The following is a 21,815-nucleotide window of genomic DNA, read 5'->3' on the forward strand; positions in this document are numbered from 1 at the left end:
TTTATTTTTACTCTTATTTTTACTCTTTTTTTTCAAACGACACCCTCAGCACGAAGACATCATCACTCCTTCCTCTTTGAACAGGTCGATAGCGACAGGCTTCCAAAGACTCACCCAAACACACATTTTGCGTGGTACTGGAACTCGCATTAAATACATTATATTGCACATTTCGTTGAAGGCGTTTCTTTAATCACTGTACAAAGTACAAATGTAATATAGATTTAAATATTAGCAGCTTACAGCCAGTGAGTTTCTTTTTTTTTTTTTTCAAAATGTAATTTCAAAACTATAAAGATGTGAATAGTATGGGTGTTTCGAATAGATCGTAAGAGTAATGAACATATGTGCTTTTCTGGGGGCATGAATTACCGAGAGCCTTGAAAAATGGATCCAAACTGCATTTAAGGCGTTTTTTCGAGAGTGACTTTTACAGCCAGCAAGGGGGGAAAAGGGGGGGAAAAGAGTGAGGTTGGAACTGCGGACAGGAGCTGAAACTAGTTTCCACAGGCCCAGCGGCAGAGGGCTGAATTTTTGATTTCACCTGTGAACGTGTGAGGCCTCGCACTCGGCTTGAGTCTTACTGGACACACTTTAAAAAAAAAAAAAAAAAACTTTTGCAATTTTATCATCCCCTTCCTTTTTTTTCTTTCTTCTTCTTCTTCTTCTTCTCGTGGAGCAACAAACGCGTCGAGGGTTGAGCTGTTTGACCTGTTCTAAGCTTCAAGGGTCACGGAAACGTGGATCTAAAACAAAACAGGCAACAACAACAAAAAAAAAGAAAAAGTAAAATCCGTAGCTTGCAGCAAGTGTTAAATGTACATACAAGTGCTCATTTTTCATTGCGTATTCACTGTGGCTTGTGGCTTCTCTTGCTATAGGACTTTTTTTTTTTTTTTTTTACAGTCTGCTGTTTTCTTTGTATATATCTATATTATAATAAAGTATATGTAATTCAGATGTGGTACATTTGTAATTTACATACACGTCTTTAATAGCTACTCTCTGAATGTTTCCTCCAACCCAAAATCCCTCAGTTATTCTCCCCCCGCCCCCCCTTCCCTCCCCCACTATGATACTTTCTGTACAGTAACAATGGTATTGATTTCCTCTTTGGTGCATTCTTGATTGATTATTTGTTCTGGACAATGAATCTGAGTGTTATGACACTGTAAGAAGAACTGCAATCCGTGGTTACATTGTGCCGTTTTCTCTCAGAATGGAATTCAAATAAAGATTTATGAAATGTGTTATAATTCTTTTGATTTTATTTTGGTTTTATTTAAGGATGCACGGGGTAAAAAAAAAAAGATATTTTTTGTGCTTTTTATTAATTTATTTTTGGAAACAGGAAACAAAGGAAATGTTAACTTCAATTTAGGACTACAATAGGGAGGACTTTTTTATTTTTTTATAGCCAAGACCTGGAGAGTAAGAAATCACAGGGTATAAATTGAGGTACAACAGAGCAGCAGGAGGGAAACACGCTAAAAACATTAGCACATATATACTAATCATGCACACTCCCGTCACATTAGGTTTATTTTTGCTGGAAATCAAATCAAAATCGAATGTTTTGTTTTTGTTTTGTTTTTTTCGCAAAATGGAATTAAGTGAAGCGGTTAAGAACTTCAATTTCACAACTTTTTCATCACGTTGAGGCATGGACCAAAAACATTTCCATATTATCGGCTAAAAACAAATCCTTTCCGATTTGTCTATTCTGGAGAAAAAATGACACTATTAAACAAATTCCTTTCATATTCATTGTTCCTACCGCTGGCTATTACATCTCCTATGGCAACATACAAGCTGTTCCTTATCAGGTCATAGAAAGAAGAAAAAGTATAACATGTTGTCACTAAAAGTCACGTTTTCACTGGTTTTGGGAAAGCTCTACTGTCGACCTACGGGACACACAAAGAGGAAAACGTCTGGCTGCAGGGCGTCGTTCCGGCCCTCGTCTTCCTTCCTCTTGGGGGGGCGGGGGGGGGGGGGACACGCAACGTCATCAGTCCATTTGGGTGCGATCCCTCTTCTTGCCTTCCTTCTTTTGCTTCTTTGCATCTGCAAGGACAGAGGACAAAATTTTTTTAAAAAAAGACAACGGGTTGCAGCAAATCGTTTCAACTTTGACCTAGAGGTTTTAAATACCCCAAATAAACACAATCCCATTGTGTGTGCATGAGACGGGATCAACCCGTGGCCCCCGCTAATAATCCATCGCATCGGCCGCGTGACGCTATGTCAACATAAATGATATAGTGATGTGATACAAGAAAAATCCTGTATTCATTTGTTTTAAACGGATTGGCTTAAAATTCTTTAAGCAAAAGGCCAGGAAAAGGTGTCCTTATTTAACGAGGGAATGGTTTCCCAAATCTGCAAACTTCCATGAGCATTGAGAGCTCCGTCCATGCAAATACGGAAATGACTCCTTCTTTTCCATTTGTTGGCTTGTTTTCATTTGTATTGAATGTTTTGTCTCCCCCTTTTCCTTTCTCCCCCCAGTCTTCTGTCCCGCTGTGGTTTCTGTCAGCACATTCTGCTCCCGGGAGGAAGGATTCACTCATCTTTCTCCATATGTGGGACACTTTGTGCTGCATTTGCACGTCGCATCCGACAGCCAATCATAATCAGGCCTTCGCTGCCAGATCAAATCCACGCTGATCAGAATCCGACTTAGTGATACTGCGCATAGGCGAGTACAGTTTAATACTGCTTTATACTACCCAACAACCCGAAATCAACTCTGGCTTCCACGTTTTCAAACCCCCCTGCTGACCCCGAGGGGGTCTTGAGGGCATTCATTATGTTTGATCTCATTGTGTCACTCTTCGTTCTGTCTCTCGCACCGCAGGGGTCCGCGTTCCACCTGAGCCAGACGGCGAAGACACGCAACCCTGGATCTCGCGTCGCTCCCTGAGGCGCCTCTTGGCGTTGTGTGTCTGAATCTGCCTCCGTCACAGACACTTGCTGCACTCAGGGGGGGGGGGGGGGGGTGGCCTGGTGGCCTGTTCACAATCGCAGATTTTTGGCCCAGGCCGAGGGTTTGGATCGTCCCTGATCCCGCCGCTGTTGACTGCCGCCCCCCCCCGCAACAGAAAACAAAACACAATTCCCCTTCCTTCACACACCTCATTGTGCACAGGCACCCCCTGTTTTCCATTACCTGGCAAGCCATTTGCTTCCCGGAGCTTATCTTCCAAACGACAGACGTGGAAAATCACGCCGTGCGTCATGCTGAGAGAGAGAGAGAGATTGTCTCTCTGCGTCCCTTCATCTCAGTCACTGCCGTCCCCGCTGCACTGCTGCCCTCTCGCACCTCTTAGACCCTCCGACCTCTTAGTCCCTTCGTCCTCTTAGACCCTCCGTCCTCTTAGACCCTCCGTCCCGACCCGCCGTCCTCTTAAACCCTCCGCCCTCTTAGTCCCTTCGTCCTCTTAGTCCCTCCGTCCCGACCCTCCGTCCTCTTAGACCCTCCGTCATCGTCGTCATCATTGGGAACCCAACACCTCGTCAAGCACAGTTCCAGTAGGTTTCAAAGCGGTTAACGCTCATTTTCCTGCATGATGTAACGGGAGAGTAATCAAAGTTGAAGATCCCTTTAAAGGGATTTCCATTTGGACCGACGTGTCTTTGCCTCACCGTAGCAATTAAAATCAGCAATTTGACATGAGGTTATTTTTTCCTCTTTGAATCCTGTTCACAACACCAACATAGCAATATCAAAACAAATAATTGATGAAGGCCGACTTATTGGAGAGCAACCTTCCTTTTCTCCCACCCGTTAGGTTCCATCCCCCCACAGCTCAGGACAGAATAAATCAATGTGGAAAATGGAGGGAAATAAAACAGTCCTCCAAATTCCAAAGCACTAACTACTTTGTTTGTCATTGCCCTTTGCTCCCAATGGACAAGAGTAATGATCATGACTGCTGGAGGTCTTTAACCCAAACAAATGTCACTGCTGGACATTAGCTCAAATGAGTAATGCCGTTGCTTTTCTTGGAAAGACTACAATAGCAAAACGTTCTCCCTCCTGACTCGCCAAATATGGCAGCCCGGTCGGAGGCCCAACTTTACTTTATCTACATTACAGTAATTTTGGGGAAAGTTGCAAATTTTTGTATGGAGAGCAAAAAAATTCAGGCCTTTCACCCAAGAGACTGGCATTTAAGAGGAAAGTTAATTTATTTTAAGTTATATTAAATGTGCATCGTTATTACGTCACGTAGGTCTGCATCTCAACCCGACCCGGATTCTTTGAAACGGTACCTCCTGCTCAAATTAAAGTTTATTGTGTATGTATGCAAAGGCAGAAACTCATGAACCCATGACTGATGGCAGAGGGGTACATTTAACAGCATCCTGTAATCTTTATTTGCCATAAAGTAAAGGAGAAACTACAGATGGCGCATACAGTCCAGTTCAATCCAGTCAGACCATCCTGCCCACAATGATTTAACGATGTGCTCCACAGTGAAACGTTACAGAGACTCCTCCTTTGAAAGGCAGACGCAGCCCCTCGGGACAAACAGTCGAGACGGACAGAGGTTTAACAGCTGGCCGCACGACATCTGCAGACATCCTGTAGTAAAACCATAAAAAAAAAAAAACGCCTGGTCGGCGGTTTTAAACCGACCCCGGCCGTTTGATGAAGTGACGGCGAGGGTTAAGCAAATGGTGCAAGACCTTTTTTGTGTGCACACCATGTCGTCTGCCGGGCCCCGATAAGGGCGCCGTTTATGACCAACTGGCAGCCCCCGTGCCCCTCGTCACAATCCTGTTTGGACAAGGAGGAGCAGCCGCGGCGGGTCAGATACGCCCTTGTTTACCGAATTAACAGAAAAGGGCATCGCCACACTTGGCGTTGGAGCCGGAGTCGGCTTTCTTATCACCGGCTTCGCACCAGGCGGATGGTGACACACACACACACACACACATATGGTTATTTAATTTTCTCCCATTAGCTCGCTGGCGGCGCGTCGCCTCCACTTGGACGATAACTGCACCATTTTCCTGTCGGACGTGGGACACCCCCCCCGACTCCTGTGACTTTGACGTGACACGCGGACGCTAAAAGCATGTCATTAAAGCTAAATAGTGGGTTAAGCTATTCACCCCTGCTTTAACACTGCCATTCGCTGCCTTCAACTTATCACTTCGGTGGGTGGATTTCCTCCATGGTGCCCGAGACTGAAATAATTTGTCAGGGCTCGTGGGATTGAACAAGGGTGCAATCAGAAAACTGGATAAATAATCCATGCACACTCTCAAATACACCACGACGCACATGCTGACGCTAATTATACGCAATTTTGATTAAAAAAATGATTTCTTAATACAAATATACCGATATTTCACTTAAAATACACAAACATCTAAAATATACAAGTTGTCACCGGGAAGCGGCTCAACTGAATAAACAGAAAAACATCAGTGGTAAACATCCCTTCAGCTATAATTAATTAAACAAACCAACCAGTTTAACATCCCCTGTAACTGTTTACGAGGATTTGACGGGCCAAGAAAATGTTGAAGAGCTTTTTCCCGTAAATAAAATGTCTCTGCATCAGTTTCTAAAACCGACCTAAACTGACATTCTTATCGCTCTATACAACAACAATAAAAAAAAAGCTTTCAAACTAGTCCAAAAAGGCGACTGCGTTGCGTCAAGGGTTCAACTTCGTGTTGAAACAAATCCCTCAAGCTTACGTCACACAGGTCCATGAACAAGTGATGCTTTGGTGAAGCTCTGTTGTGGCTTGTTTGGGCGGTTGTGAACGCCGTGATAACTGTCCAAGACGTCCAAGGAAAGGCTCGTGAAAGGTGCCGTTGGATGGAGTCAGGTGATCAGCCGATTTCCATGTCTCGGGGGGGGGCCTTCTGCCCTTTGTTTGACATCAGGGCCCCGAGACGATATGCAGAACGTGCTTGTAAAGATGAAGTTATTTGAGAGACTGCAGAAAAAAGGAGCTTTGCACGCCTGCAGATCGTTGGTATACACAACAACAGCATTACTTCAAAGTCCACGAGTCCTTGTATTTGCGCCTTGCTCTTCTCAGAATGTGTACGTGGCCTAACAGAACCCGACTAAATAGTTAATGACCAAAAAAACAACAACAAACAGAATACGGCTTGTTAGAGCGTTGTTAAACACTGTTTTTTGTTTCTCGGGTGAATCTCATCAATTTAGGTAAAAATGCAGATATTTCACATCGGGACCTGGATTTCGTTAATAAACTGAGATTTACAGTTTTTTATGTGTTCAAAGGGAAAAATCCTCTCAAAACAGTGAAACGTTGCGTCTTCTGTTGCAGTTGCAGAGGACCTCGACTCATGTTTATTTGCAGGGTAACCCTCTCTTCATCTAGTAGCTCAGATTTATTGGTCTGTTTACCTTGCAGCTTGGTCTTGGGGACCTTCCCACAGGGCTTGGTGGCCGTGACGGTGGTGGCGCAGGTGGCGTCCATGAGCGCCCGCTTCAGCACGCCCGTCCTGTTCTTCTTGCCCGTCGCCGGGTCGCACTCCCCCCAGGCCTGGAAGTCGTACTTGCACTCCCCTGCGGCGCACAACGACAAAGCAGACACTCTTCATTAGGCGCCTGTAACGGGAGAGCCGTCCACCTGGTAAAGCTGGACACAGCGCAGCATCTTTTATGCAAAGAAACAGTCAATTGCAATCAGCCAATGAATGGCCGCCTTTTGGGGCCTGCGGGAGTTGTGAGTCATCCCCCCCCTTTGAATGGTCGTTTGATGAATGCATGTCATTTTTTTTTCTTGGCCGTATCCCTCTTCCTTCTATTAATAGAAGCTGTCCGAGAGCCACTGAGACCCTCGTGTTCAGATTCTTTCCTATAGCAGCAGCAGATGGCGCTTTGCGGTTCTGATCCTGTACTTCCTGTTAAAATGTTAAAGCGCTGAACAGATGAAGTCAGTCAAAAGCAGCCTGAACAACCTGGAAATAATCAACGGGCACCGGCTCGGCAGCAGGGGAGGGAAACTGCTTTCATCAGCACCTCTAATAAATGTGCTTTCATTTGGACTAAACCTCAAACCCTACAGGATGCCAGCCTGTGTGTGTCTGTGTGTGTGTTTGTCCTATACGGTCTTGTCCCTCACATCTCTGTCCATTATTTTGTTTGCCACTCTAGTTCGGGCCTCCCTCGAGGCTGTGGACACTCGTTCGTCAGCCCGCTCTCACATGAAAGCGCCGCCGAGACCCTCCGAGATTCCCCCCGGGGCGCTCATCAGACGGAGGGGAGAGAAGGGTGAGGAGGGTGAGGAGAGCGGGGGACGGAGTTGGGAGGAGGTGGGGGAGTGACAGGACCATTGTTGCAACGAATCCTACAGGGACTCACTGAGCATCCAACTTTAAGAAAAACCTTTGCCTCTATAATTTGTCTCTGGGAGAGAGAGGGGGGGGGGAGAAAGGGAGAGACGGAGGGAGCTTCCTGGGGATGATTGATCTGTCAGTACCTCGCCTTGCCTTTGATCATTTTCAAATTGTGTCTAAGTAGAAATCTTTAACGGCTTTGCTCAAATGTAGACGGACCCGGACTCCGATGCCTCGGAGAAACACGCGTCTCGGCATTATTTATCTTTTTGAAGTGCAAAAAATCCACATGCATGAAATGCAAAATCTTAACAGGTGTGTTTGTATATTTACTTGACAAAATGTACGACAACACTCAATGAGTAGGACCCAATCGCCTAAAAAGTGCAAATGTATAGATGGAAGGACATTTCTCAAAATGAGTCTTTATTTTGCCTATTTCATCTTATTCTAAGAAAGAGACGAACAGGTTGATTTCGCTTGTTCCCTTATTCATCTGCTCCAAACCGGCTGCTTTTTGCAAATCTACACGGCGAGTTAGCTGAACCCGCGGCGTCCCCCGTCACTCGCGGCGGCCTCATGGCGGAGCTGACAGGTCCCTGCAGGACATTTCGGGCTCCAAGGCTCCGTAGTCTCCAGCGGAAAAAACAAAGCAGAAGGATTATTGCGGCGTTGTGTTTTTTTTTATTTATTTTTTTATGACGATGTTCCACTTCTGCTCAGCAGACGATTTAGTTGTGCGTCTAATTAGCCAGCTTACTGGTTCCTATTGTGGGAACGGAGCCATTGTTTTGCGTGAGTGACAGGTCAGCGTGCATTACGAGGGAGCCGTGCAGCTATAGGATGCTATTGTTCTGTGCCCCCCCCAACCCTGCGATGAAGAAGTAGACATTCCCGTCCCCCCCCCCCTGACCTCCGAACTTCTTCTTCCAGTTGCAGGGGATCTTGCAGCGTTGGGTCTTGATGGTCTGCTTGCAGTCGGTGCCGGTGCGCGTCCCCTCCCTCGTGCCGAGCCCGCAGTCGCCCTCGTTGGCCACGCACACGCTCCACTGCCACTCGCCGCAGTCGGACCTGCGCTCCTTCTTTCCTGTGGGGGCAAACCAACGCCGCTTCATTTCGCTCCATTTGTATTTTCTTAAATTTTAGTACCATGAGGCAAATTTACTTTTTGTGGAATTTAAATGAGCTAAATGTTTTTTTTTTTTACACAAGTGGGAGTTATCTGACTTCTTTTAAGTTGTTTGCTGTGAGTTGTTGTTAAATTACTGCATTTCACTGTATTTTCAAACATTGCCGCGTCGAACTGAAACAAACGCAGTTTTCACAATGATGGTGCGTTTTCAAACCTTGCTTCTCCGCTTTGCCGCCTTCGGCCGCCATCACCGTCAGCACCAGGAGGGCCACCACGGCCACCCGCGTCCACTGCTTCTGTCCGTCCATTCTGAAAGAGAGGCGACCCCCCCCCCCCCCCCGCCAGTGTCAATCAATGGCGTCAAACAGAAGGTTGAGAGATTGTGAAGTGGGCCCGACGTGACACACATTCAGCCGTTTTGAGATGAGGTCGCACAAATGTGGTTTGTTTATTACCGATGTTTCTGACAGTTAATTCGAAGGTTCTGATGAACTTATCAGTATCCTCTTCTTTAATTCCTTTTGACTTGAGTAATTTCCAGTTTCATCTCATTGTTTAGCTGCTCGGCCCAAAACTATTCAGCTTGACTTAAGACTTTGAAGAAGTTGACTTCAAATCAGTGCAGTTGTGAGGGCAAGCTATTTCCAGCTAAGGCTATTAAGCAAGGTCAAACCATTCTTGTCCTTGAGAAAGCTATTCATGCCTTCATCAGCTCGAGGTTAGACTACTGCAATGCACTCTACACTGGACTCAGTCAATCACTCATTAATCGACTTCAACTAGTACAAAAACGCTGCAGCACGTCTTCTCACCAACACCTCGAAACGCTCACACATCACTCCGGTTCTCTGCTTGCTCCACTGGCTCCCGGTACGGTTTAGGGTGGAGTATAAGGTCCTGCTTTTTGTGTTCAAGGTCATCCGTGGCTACCTCAACGAATTAGTAACTGTTTACCGTCCCTCCGACTGGACTGATATTGTTATTTTTATGTATATCTGAGGTTTAAATTACTGTTTTTTTTTTTTTAACTGGCAAGCGCCTTGTGGATGTTTGTAAGGCACTCTACAAATAAAATTTGATTGATTGATTGATTGACTTTTGGTTGGCTTAATGCTTGATACATTTTTATTGGTATACAAGCCTATATAGTTGATATTTCAATACGAAATGGACCGATAGAGCCACTAGGCAATTACTCAGAGGATTTTGTCAAACAGGCTTTAAAGAATCCTACAGTAGAAAAAGATTTCACCTGCTGCCTGAACGCGAGAAAGAAGAAGCTAGATGTCGGGGATTAAAGTTGAGCTGTAACAAGATTTGTCACACAAAAATGTGGTTAGTCATCCATGTCTTTGTTTGTGAGAAGCCGCTGACATGTTTAAGTTGGTTTTAAAGTCTTAACAAAAAAACAAAAAAATCAAACATCCTTCATGTAATCAGAGTGAGGAGTTCTGTCCCTGTCAGCGGGCCTAATGCACCGGGATGAAAACCCCCCGCCTTTGAGAGAGGGAGAGGAATCCTGCCTGAGAGGAGAGACAATGTGAGGCCGAAGCAATTAACAACGCTTTAAATGCTTAGATTCCTGCAGACAGTTTGATCCTGGGAGGGAAATAATAAAAATCCATTTGTCATTTTTAATTCATCTTGAGCCTGCAAGTCCTTTAGTCGCGTCGTGCGAGGAACTGGGAATCCCAACTTTTCATTTTCCTAACTTAAGTCTTCACACACACACCAAGTCTGTTTATAAGAGGGTGATAAACCAGGTTTATTAAAGCGCCTGCTTTCTTCTTCTTCGTCTTTAACCTTCACTTGATTGATTCGATATCATAGCGTGCAGGCAAAGCCTGTATACTGTATGCACTATAAACACTTGAGACTCCACCTCGGAGTTTGTTGTGTCAACTTTTTTTTTTTTTTTTTTCGAGACTCCAAACAATTCTTGTCTGTAAAGCCCCAAAATGGAATGGAATGAAAAAAGAAAAAAAAAAGATCAGTGAAACCCGACGGTGAGAAGCGCACAAAAGGTGTTGAAAAACCCAATGAAAAGCACTCAGATAAAGATCGTTTCCAAGAGAAAGGCGCTGTGGCCTTTCTGAAGATAAGAAAACCTTTTTCCTCTGTCGGTTCGCGGAGAAAAGTCTCAGGAAGGGGGACGACGTCGGTGACTTTGAGTGGCTTAGAGGAAAAGAAAAGCAGTGGAATCGAAGGGAACAAGTTCCTCTGCAGCCGTAGAACCGAGCGGGAGGCCAATGGATTAAGACCCTCGCTGCTGGGGGGGCGGGGGGGGGGGGTTATGTCGAGCTTAATACCCATAACAGGCCGCGTTATCCTTCATCGTCACCAACGGAGGGACAACGTCTTCAGACCTTCAGAGGAAGCACGCATGAATTCGGCAAACTTCTCGGACGTGGACCCGAAGGGCTTCATCAATCATTCCCTCGACGTGTCCCCCACGGGGGCTGAAGGAGATGTTTGTAGCAGGATATTGCAGAACCTGAAGGTTTAGTGAGTTCAAACACTCACTACCTTGTAAGAAGTTTAAAAATTGCAAAATCAAAATGATTTATTTTGGTGCTTTTTGGGTGCCCTCACATGCAGTTTGTGACCATCTGGAACAAATAATTTTTTGGGGGGGATTGCGACCATCTGAACCATTCATTACGATACATACTTTTTATTCTGGGTGAGAAAGCGCCTCGTTATTCACCTCTGTGCGTTGACTAACTGATTCCTATGTTCAGCTCCATTTTAGATATTTGTCACACTGTAAAATCATCAGAGGAAAGAGAAATGAGAAAAGATCAAACGAATGTCCTGCATGATTCACTCCAAAGCCCATCGCGTCAAGCATCCGCTTGCGGTTTGGGTGTGAAACATAAAGTCTAAGCGTGAACTCCTCCATTTGGCCCCATCGATCCAGGCGTGTAGCTGTGAGGCCCCCGCCAAGGCGACGGAAGGAGGTGCAAAGCCGAAGCTGCCCGCGGATCGATGGACCTTCTATTGACTCCTCGTTTGCTCCTGCGAGCACACACAAGACCAACCAGCCCCCCCCCGTCCTCGGCCCCCTCCCCTCTCCGCTCTCTGACGTAATCCCTGCCGAGTACACAAAGGAGAATCCATCCATCGGCCTACTGTCTGATCTTTTGCGCACAAAGGCGGGAGGCGATGGAGTCGGCGGGAATAAAGGAATAAGCAGTTTAATGAATCCATTACAAGAGCCCTGAAGGGGTGAGTCACTCGTGTCTTTTAATGTACCGGCTGAACGGAAAACATCCCCCCCCCCCCTCGGACCCCCCCACCATTACATGAGGAATAGATTTGAGTTGCTTTAATCTCAACCATTAGAAGCTCAAAATGCAGTTTTTAATCAGCGAACTTGTCTAAATACATATTGGGTGGGGGGGGGCATGTAATTAGGAAACAGCCCCCCCAGCGTGGCGTGTTAGTGATTAACATCGTCATATAGCACAGACGTGTGTGCTTCTGACAACACTTAGCTGCGCATGGATTATGGGTGTTTTCCTAGTAACGCGTCGATCCCTGGAGGTTACAAAGTCGGTTCTGGTGGAAAACGGCCACACGGGTCACATGGTGTCTTGTTGCTCACATCGAAGCACCTTTTTAAAGTGAGATTATCGAAGCACCTTTTTAAAGTGAGATTTTCTTTTTCGGGCATTTCAGAAAACAGAAGGGAAAAGAAGACGTTTGAATGACGCACGCGTCTTTGTTCACGACAGCGAACAGCGTGTCCTTGGGAAAAGACGGGCAGAGGTGTGTCTCCCCCCCCCCCCCCCCCCCCCCAAAACGCTCCGCCTGCATCGTTGAAAGGGGGGTTTCTCGCCGTGTGTTTCCTTGAGCCTGAGAGAGACTTGGGCACAGATGAAGTGAGAAGTGCACTCACTAGAGGAGGGACCGGAGGAGGAAGAATGTAAAGCCAAGCGTGAAGCTTCAATATGAAAACTAGCATGAAGGGTTGTGTGAAAGCTTACGGAGTTTAATGCACATGGTAAATCATAGGAAAGCTGCTCTGTGTGCATTAGTACTAAGGCCTGCTATTTGAGGACAGTTAATCATTCATTGAAGCGGGGCCACCATTTCTCATGTCTTAAAAGTGCAGATGATTAGCGCAAAATAGACCCACATTTGTGACTTGTGTTCTTTAAAAGGTCAGACAGTGTGGGAGAGAACAAAAACAGAGTGTGTGTGTGTGTCTGTGTGTGTGTGTCTTGAAGTGAGCTCAGCAGTTTGAGAGCTACACGGCTTCTTTTTTTTTTAAAGATAAAACCGCAACAATAGGGATGACAAACAATGGCTCTGTGAGGGCGGCGGGGCAGAAATTGAAGACTTCTATTCATGCACGAGTGCGTCCATCACGCTGATCAAATGGCATGTGAGCCTCCAAACACCCGCTCGGTCGCTCCTGCCCCCCCCCCCCCTCTTCTTCCTCGTCATTAGCACTCACACGAGGACACTGCGAGGCACGTGCTGTCACTGGTACGGCGACCTTCCAGTGGTGATCAATTACCTATTACGATTATAAACCGCAGCACCACAAAACAAGACTATTTTCAACTTCCTTTGCAAAGGCAGCTCCACTCACCACCCCCCCACCCCCCCACCCCCACCACAACCCCGCCTCCCCCCGATCCATATCTATCTGGCTTTGTAATATTTCTTCCATGTTTTCCCATAAAAAAAAGGCTGCACAAAGAGAGCCAGGGGAGCCACACGAGTGGAATAAACTTTCAATAAGGGCTTCTGCTCGGTGGAGACGGGGCAGAATGGTGCAAAAAGAAAGAAAAATAGTTTCAGCAGTGACTGGAGGGGTCAACAGAGGACCTGAGTCCAGCTTAATCATCTACAGTGTGCTGAATACATCACAACGCCACATAAAACCATAAAAAACGTTGGTCTTCACCTTTTACCGTTGGAACGACTACAACACTGCATCAGCATTTTAGTAGTAACAATATGGAGCACAACCTTAAATCCTGCAAAACCTTATTTTGGGGACAAATGTGAGCAGCGATGGAGAACACTCTGACCCCGGCAAAGCCCGGCCGCAGGTGGACGTCTCAGCTCCCCCCCGCCCCCTCCCCCCTGTTTGGGGGCCATTTTTGATTACCAGAAACATGAGTTTTTCATCCCGTCTGTGTGGCCGGCTGGACTTGTGCACTGTGGCGTTTTCCCGGGCCTCTTCCTCCTCTCCAGAGGAAGCCTATTCAGAGAGGCCCCTGTCTGTGTGTAACCCTGTGTGTGTGTGTGTGTGTGTATGTGTGTGTGAGAGAGACAGTGCTCCCGTCAAGAACCCCCCGAGCACCTCCAGTCCCTCGCTCATTAAAGTGCGCTGGATGAGAAAGCCGTCCTCACCTCCTTCCCTCTTTCCCGCCACGTCTCCTCTCTCTCTCTCTCTCTCTCGTCCGTTTCCTTCTGCAGTGACAGCGTGTTCAAGAGACTCCTTAAAACTGATTTTTGGGGGGGCGAGGTCCGTCACCGACACACTGCAGTTGGTTCTGGACGAGAATAAGAATGTCCGCAGCGAACCTGTCGAACCACTTGAATGATAATCCACCTGTGTGCCGTCTCTGAAGCTCACAAAAGAGGTGCATGTTTAAAACTTGGTTTAAAAGTAACTCCAACTCCAACAAGGCAGAACCGACCATCGCCAAAGTACCTCAAGTCAAGTTCTTCTGCTTCCCAACAGACTGAGACATCACATGACTAACGGCTCAAGGACGAGACTCGTGTTGGATTCACCAAGGAAAAAGTTGGCATTGAACTCACTCTCCGTCCCGTGTGTTGTGCAAAAGGGGGATCAAGGCTCCAGGAACAAAAGTTTGACAAAAACTCAAAAACTACCGTCTTTCCTCACTTAAAACCTCACATTTCAGGGGTCCTAAACGGCGCCGTAACAGATGACGTTTTGTCCGCTTCGCTGAAAAAAAAATCGGGCAAATTTTCATTTTCTTACAGGTGGAGAGAAGGACTCCCGCTCGCCCCCTCAGTGTTTAACCTGGACTCCAGTCTGACCTGCCAGGGGCCACCAGCAGAGCTGCCGCCGGAGGAGATAAGGCCTCCGCCGGTTTACCTGTGATCCCACACCAGTTTCTCCCAGACGGCTTAAGGGCACAGCGTACGGCACTGGGATTAACCCAGTCAGTTCTTCTGCTCCTTTCTCTCCTTCTTGTGGGGATTTCTGGGGGGGGGGGGGGGGGGGGCGTTGTTTCGCTTTTGTGTTTCCGGCTCGTTACAGGTGGCTTTCTTTTCCTCGGATGGTTTAGTTTGAGAAAACCCTGCGAGCCCCCAAAAAGCAATATGATTGCAGTGCAACGTGACAGGTGTCACTTAAACGCCTGAACCAGCATGAAACCGTCATGTGAAACATCTCAAAACTGAAAGGGGAAGGGGGGGGGGTCGCTGTCACGAGGCAACAACTGAGAAGAGCGTGGGCTCCTTCCCGCTATTTTGAGGACGTGCAACGTTGTGTTTACGGTACGAGTGGCACACGGATACAGTGCACTGCATAGGTGGCGTGCAGGTTCACCCACCACGCCGGAGCCCACGTCCCGTGAATCACGGGAGCTTTCGCCTGCTTCTTTATTGTGGGGGGGGGGTTTAAAATAAAAAGGCGCCGGTGTACGGGGCCTCTCCAAACCTCTGGAATAGTTTACCGATCCTCGGACCATCGCAACGTTCAGGTCCACGGTTCAGACCCACTATTATTCATTGGTTTTCAATTCAAGTTGAGCTTTGATATCTTGACCTTATTGACCTCAGTTATTTTGTATTGTACATTGTGCTCGGTCTGTGTTTTATCGTCTCGCTGCTTTTTGGAGCTTGTTAAGCACCCGAGGTCGTTTTTTAAACGCGCTACATAAATAAAATTGAACTGAACTGAACTCTGATGTAGAATAACGAAGTTGAAGCGCTCTCGGTTCCTGTCGGGTCGACTGAAGGTAACCTTCGGTCCCTGCGGGCCCCTGCGGGCCGAGGCTCCACGTCTACGCGTGACGCACGTCGCGCACCCTCAACCAACTTTTTTTTGGGAAATAACAACAATAATCTGCCTCCACGGGCCTTCGAGTCGCAGCGTTATCCGTCCAATTTCAGGGATGACTGCAACCGAGCGAGTCTTTAGACCTTTTTTAATCACTGACCTGGGCCATTTGGTGAGAGGCAATGACCAGATGTCATTTTTAAACTATATTCCTCCCAAGGACATCAATCAGTGACCCTTAAATTTGAACCACGTGTGGCCGACACGAGTCACGACCCCCGCGTCACACTCCAGACTTTTCTCCCAAAGTCAGTTGGACAGAGATAAGAAGTTTTTTTTTTCTTCCAACATGCCAGATGGATTTTATTTTCTCACAAGATGAAAAACTGAATATTGAGCGCTCCGTTGATTTTTTTTTTTTCTCCTAGAAATTAAATGGCTTGAGGTGTGAAATGGTGCAGAAAAGACAACAAATAATGTACGATTCAATCGGTATCTTTGCTCAATGCAACCGAACGTCTTCTTCATCAGAAATGAGGGACTGGATGATCTTGCATCTTTGCAGTTTGAATTTTAAAAAATGCTGAAAAGCGTCATTATTTCTTTCTCTGCTAGATCACACCTGTAAAAAGGTGCTGTGTAGTTGCACGGCTTCAACCATAAATGGTCCAAATTGAAAAATAAATCACTCCTCAAGGCTGTAAACAGTTTCAGAAAATGCACATTGTTGTTTTCCTCACTTCTCATTTCCATCACTAAACCAGTGCTTTATTTTACAGCAGCAGGTGGGTGTTTGAAATAAGGTTTTAGTGCTAAACGATGATTAGAATTTTCCCGTCCCAGTTCAATTCTTCACGTGTGGAGGGAGGGGGGGAGCGTCTTATTTCCGATGACTCACCCGCAGACACATTCGCACCTAATTCAGTGAAGTCTATTTTTCTTCTAAATCGAAAAAGCAGAGGACTGTTTTTTTTGTTGCGATATTGGTTTCTTTTGATTTGACTGTCAGTGGAGGGCCCTCATGATGCATCCATCCGCCGTGGCCCCCGACCTCTCATCTGCACTCTGATGAAGGCCCGCCATCAACGTTCCTTTCATGGGAACGTATCGAACGGTGGGGGGGGGGGGGTGTGAGAGGGGGGGGGGGGCTTTCCTCTGCCACTCGCTGTGCTTTCTTTTCACATCGCACAATGGGCGGGAGATTGCTTTAATGTTCACCTTACTTCACTGTCAAACACAATTTGTCTCTTTGTTATCCGGACCACTCAATGCTCCATTGATTGGACTGGTCTATGATATCCATGGCCACCTCTTCACTTTTTTTTTTTTTTTTTTTGGAGCGGATGACCTCATCAGCTACACACTGGCCTCTACTGGGCAAACTGAGCTAGTGCCACTGTGGGGGGTGGAATGGGGGGGAATGGGAAAGCAGAGGAAAGGTAGAGAGACGTGTTTGTGTGGGAGAGGAGAACATCTCGGCGAAGGTATGGTCAGTCCCACTTGGGGGGGGTGGGGGGGGGCTCTCGCGTTTAGCGTTGATGGGGAGTTTAAAGAGCCGGATTCCTCCTTCCTTCCTCCTGCATCTCCTCCCACCTCCCCAAAACACTCTCTTGGCAGCATTTGAATTGACCTGTTCTCTTTCCTGCCTAAATTGTTGAAATGTGCTAGAAGGTGATCAAACGGAGGGGGCTTTTTCGGGGAGCTTATGGCCTGCGGAGCTTCTCCCCCCCCCCCTCCCTCCCTCAGCCAGTGGGCTGTCGAAGATCAGACATGAAAACGGGGAGAGAACAAAGGCTCGTCGGGACTGTTAAAAAGGCGAGCGGACCACGGCGGCCCATCAGAATTCATTCAGCCAAACAGGCATGAAATACCCGACTGACTGCAGGAAAACCCCCTCGAACACGTCGAAGGCTCTTCTGTCCCTCAAGAAGATACGAGGAGCCGGGGGAGGAACTCGACTTTCTCTCCCCCCCCCCGATGATCAATTAGAGCGGTTGTCAACCAATCGGAGTTGAGAGGAAAAAGAGATTCGACGCTAGAACGTTAGAATCTTAAAGCTAACCAGTATGATGTTTTAGTTTGACTCTCGCTTTAATGAAAGAATGAATGACAGAGAGGTTTGTGTTAATAAAGCACTTAAAGTCAGGTGGCCACAAAACCCAAATGAAGGCTGATGTCGTAACGTTTTATGATATGAAATACGCAGATAAGGTGAAACAAATCCTAGATTATTTCAACAGCTGATGATGAAAGCGGAATTGAGACGAGAAGAAACAGAACAGTTAGCTATTAGCATGTCGACTATCTGGTAAACATCTTGTTTTTCTGTGCAACAAGTGAGAAAATCATTTTGTCGAAAAAACTCTTCCACGTCAAAGAACGACTCGGATTCAAAGCTTGTTTACTCCGCTTTGCACTGATGGTGTCAGTCGGCCGGGCTCCGTGCGACCCTCGATGAATCAAGCGCAGCGGCGCGCTATATTCCAGGACCCAGTGACAGTCGCATTTCCAGCCGTCGGGGGGAGGCAGGGCGAAAGTTATTTACCCAAAAAAAGAAGAAAAAAAACCTGGACGGAGGGAGATTGGACTGATCCCTGATCTGTCGAGGACTTTTGCCCCCCCCCCCCCGCCCCCAAAACAAATCACTCACTTTCACTGCGTTGCGTCGGTAAAAAGCGGAGGGAATCGGAGGCCCAACCGTCGTCTGGCAAATGTCTCCCGTCGCTAAGTCTCACCGGACAAAGACGAGAGAGTCCGGCGCGTAACCTGCGTGTGACGCACAGTTCCTCACTAGATCGTACCTATGCACCCGTGGCGTCGCCTCACGAAACATCTCTGTCACCAGACCTGGGCTGTCAATCAAACACCATTGTTCCCAAATAGGGAACATCTTCCTTTAGCCTTTAGCCTTCATCAGATATTTAAACAACTTTTCACACGTGACGTCCCTGACTTGGAAAGAGAAAGAAAGAAAAAGAAAGAGGGGGAGAGCGGTAGCGGTTGTCACGTAATTGGGTGCCGCGGTCTCGGGAGTGTGTGTGTGTGTGTGTGTGTGTGTGTGTTCGAGGGAGTTTTAAGTGGAGAGCAGTCACCGAGGAGGGGACGTACAGCACCACAGAGATCCACCGCCTGAGGTCCTCTGACGTCAGCAGAGAGGGGGGGGGGGGGGGAGGGGGGGGGCTGATGGGAATCCGATACCCAGCATCCACACCGTCTAATTTATTCCACAACAGCATCGACTGCAGCTCGTTTGTCTGCAGCTTCGGGGGGGGACGGGGGGGGACGAGGATCCCTCAGCTAAAGAGGTTGCAGTGAGTCGAGCTGCTAAAAGCGGCGCGGAGGAAAAGACAACAGTGGAAAGACACACACACACCAAGGCCGCTGGCCATTTGCTTAATGCGCTGCAGCCGTGTTATAAAACGGGACATTGAACTGGGATTGAAAAATCCAATATTCCCAATAAGACACCAACACACAAAGGAGAGGGCAGAAAAAGGTGGTTACGAGTGGGTTAATAAAGCAGGAAGCAGATTGCTCTTTTCAAAATATGTCCCATTTTGCCCCCAAAAAAAACAAAAAACCTCACACACAAACACACACAAAGCCATGTTTGCTAATGTGTCCACCACACAAACCCACCTCGCCCCCCCCCCCCTCCCCTCCCATCACCCTGCTGCCTCTGCAGTGAGCTCTTTTCATCCATCAGGGCCGACGATACCGCGTGACGCGATTTACAAGAAAATAAAGGCAGTCGGAGCCGCCGAGCCGGGGCTCAGCTGTGGGGGTCGGTGTGCGGGTCAGGGGGGGGGGGGGGGGGGCTGGAGGGGGGGGGGGGCTCATGCCCACAGCCCAGGGCACTGGACACGACCTTTCAACTTGCCACTGAGCATTAGACCAGTCAGAGGAGAGCTCACGCAGCGCGGACAGGCTCTGTGAACACTGGAGTCTCTCTGCAGAGCGGCGGCGTCGCGTCGCAGCGACGCGTTTACTGACCTGTGGACACATTTCCTCTGCATCCTGCGTGTGCTGCAGTCACAGAGAATACATTTGGATCTCATTCAGAGCCGCAGCAGAGCCCGTGTGATTTTTTTCATTAAACCCGCAAAAAGGGAAATATTTCTAAATGCCAGTCCGGCCTCCGTTAAAAGTGACCATGAAATGTCACGCCCTTAAAGTCAGTTAAGCTGATTGGCTGGTTCAGAAGAAGAAGAAGAAGAAGAAGAAGAAAAACTGGTTCAGAAGAAGAAGAAGAAGAAGAAGAAAAACAACAGCTGCTGTTGGTGCGGGATCAAGCTCCTCTGGTTGTTTAGGGCAGGAGAGCCGAAGATTGAAGCATCAAATTAAGGCATAACTGATTTTCTCTAAATCCCTGGATGATTACGTTTAAAGGTCAGTCGGGTACGTAATTGAACTTTCCAAATGGCAAAGGTTCACAACTCTGAGCGAGCAGGAAACGGCGCTTTAATGCACCTGTTCGGGTCGCTGTCCACCAGGTGAAGCCTCTGGGCCTCAAAACCCGGTGGTCAGCTGGCGTCGGGTGACATCACACGGTACTGGGGGGGTTTTTTTCGGCCATTTTGAATTTGGCCATAAAGGCCGGAGTGGAAATGGCAGGACAAAGGAAGCAAGGGAAGGACAAAAGTGGTTTGGCATTGATGCGGTGTTGCCACTAAATGACTTCATTCAAATGCAACATAATATTCCACCTTTTTGAAGACATTCAGAATTGGAAATGGCACGTTGAAATTGGTTTTGATATCAACAGACGCGTGAAAAACGCCACACAAACATCAGAAGAGACAAACGACTGCATTGAAGGACGCCGTCGCCGTCCTCGTGAATATTTTTTCATGTACGGGTAATTAAATAAGGATTCTAATGTCAGTGATTCTGTCGGATCGTCTCAATGTTCAGTAGCTGAGGCGTAAACTGTCGGGGGAGGGAAGGTGGCAGGTGTGCGTACCGGGGGGGCAAACGTTGTGGGTTCCTGTTGGGTCTTTCTTGTCTGTGGCCTCGCAGCGAGATGTTGCTTCACTTTTCGCCTCGCTAACATTTCTAAACTCCAGCGGAGACAGGGGGTCGAGGTCAAAGCCCCCCCCCCCCGGCCCCGGTGTTTTCGTGGTCAGATGGAATGTGAACTCTGTGTGAGAAAGAAAGAGAGGAAGTAATAATGAGGGCCCGTCCCCCCCCCCACCCCCCTCTGCTGGTTGTTTGTTTGGACCGACCGGCTGCACAAGCACAAGCTGTGGATGGAATACTAATGGGTACGACTGAAGATCCTCCCTCGCCTCCCTCCCTCTTTCCTTGACTCCTTCATCCTCGACTCTCTCCTCTTTCTCCCCCCTTTTCCCTCCATGTGAACAAAAATGTAGAGTCCTGAAATGCATAATTCGGTCTTACGGTATTTAGGAAGTAACAAATGCCTGGATGTTTCCTCCCTTGGGGCTTTGTTCAACACCCCCCCCCCCCTCCTCCCCCCCCCTCTTGTCCACATTACTGATCCTGGCTTCTAATCAGTTTTTGGTGGGTGGTCATAAAACCAGGATGCAAACAAACACTGGGGGGTTTCTAATCCTTTATGCCCATGCATTTTAGATGTTTAACTTTCCAACACTTCCTCCGGAATGTGGCGCCTTGAGGGAGGAACGGGAAGACGCCCCCCCCCCCCCTCCCCGGAGCCGCGGAAGCTCTCCACTGGGCCAGATTAAAACCTGCCGAGATTAAACCAAGGATTAGACGGCCCCCCTTTGGGTGCCGTGTGAACTATTTAAAATGATTTCAGCATTAAGTATTGGGAGACGTGGAGCTTTAAGCAGCACAGTTTGGCACCAATAATAAGATCGGCAAGGGGGGGAAAGGGAAGCAACCTCCAGATTACGTAACTTCCTTTAATCCATTGGAGAGAGGTGTGCAGACGACTACGTACGCTGCAACGTCTTACAAAGTGTACATTATGTAATCGCTACGAAAAAAACATTTGGCTGCATGACTGGTTCGTCTTTTTAGTGCTTATTTTAGACACATTCCGTAGCTTCTCTGATGCGGACGCCCACACATCTGCTGCTCTCAGAATTAAAAGCCACTAGCAGTCACTGGTAGTCGGCCCCGATGCGTCGGTTTCAACCCTTTTTTTTAAAGGTGTTCTCTGTGCCCTTCTGACCACTGAAGTGAGTCACGTCTGAGCATCCCTACCGTTAGCGATCCAATTAGCGGCGGGGACGGGAACAGGAGGCACTGGGTATGTGAGACGGTGACCCGCGGCGATGCTCACGATCAATTTAACTTTCCATTTAACATCAGCGGCCACATCACAACAAATCCCTGCATCCCTGAGTGTGTGTGTGTGTG

The 21,815-nt window shown here is 47.6% G+C and overlaps 1 protein-coding gene across 1 annotated transcript in view; it reads right to left on the bottom strand.

Moving 5' to 3' along the window:
* Window positions 1-1,246: 1,246 nt before the first annotated feature.
* Window positions 1,247-21,815, bottom strand: part of ptn (pleiotrophin) — a 23,938-nt gene continuing 3,369 nt past the window's right edge. Inside the window, exons 2-5 of the mRNA XM_037460322.2 lie at window positions 8,685-8,779; window positions 8,252-8,425; window positions 6,404-6,565; window positions 1,247-2,067 (exon numbers count right to left, since the gene is read on the bottom strand). Of these exons, the coding sequence (XP_037316219.1) occupies window positions 2,012-2,067; window positions 6,404-6,565; window positions 8,252-8,425; window positions 8,685-8,778 (486 nt within the window). The 5' untranslated portion in view covers window position 8,779 and the 3' untranslated portion in view covers window positions 1,247-2,011. The remainder of the gene's footprint in view (window positions 2,068-6,403; window positions 6,566-8,251; window positions 8,426-8,684; window positions 8,780-21,815) is intronic.

Source organism: Pungitius pungitius, chromosome 2, assembly GCF_949316345.1.
Source record: "Pungitius pungitius chromosome 2, fPunPun2.1, whole genome shotgun sequence".
Lineage (NCBI taxonomy): Eukaryota > Metazoa > Chordata > Actinopteri > Perciformes > Gasterosteidae > Pungitius > Pungitius pungitius.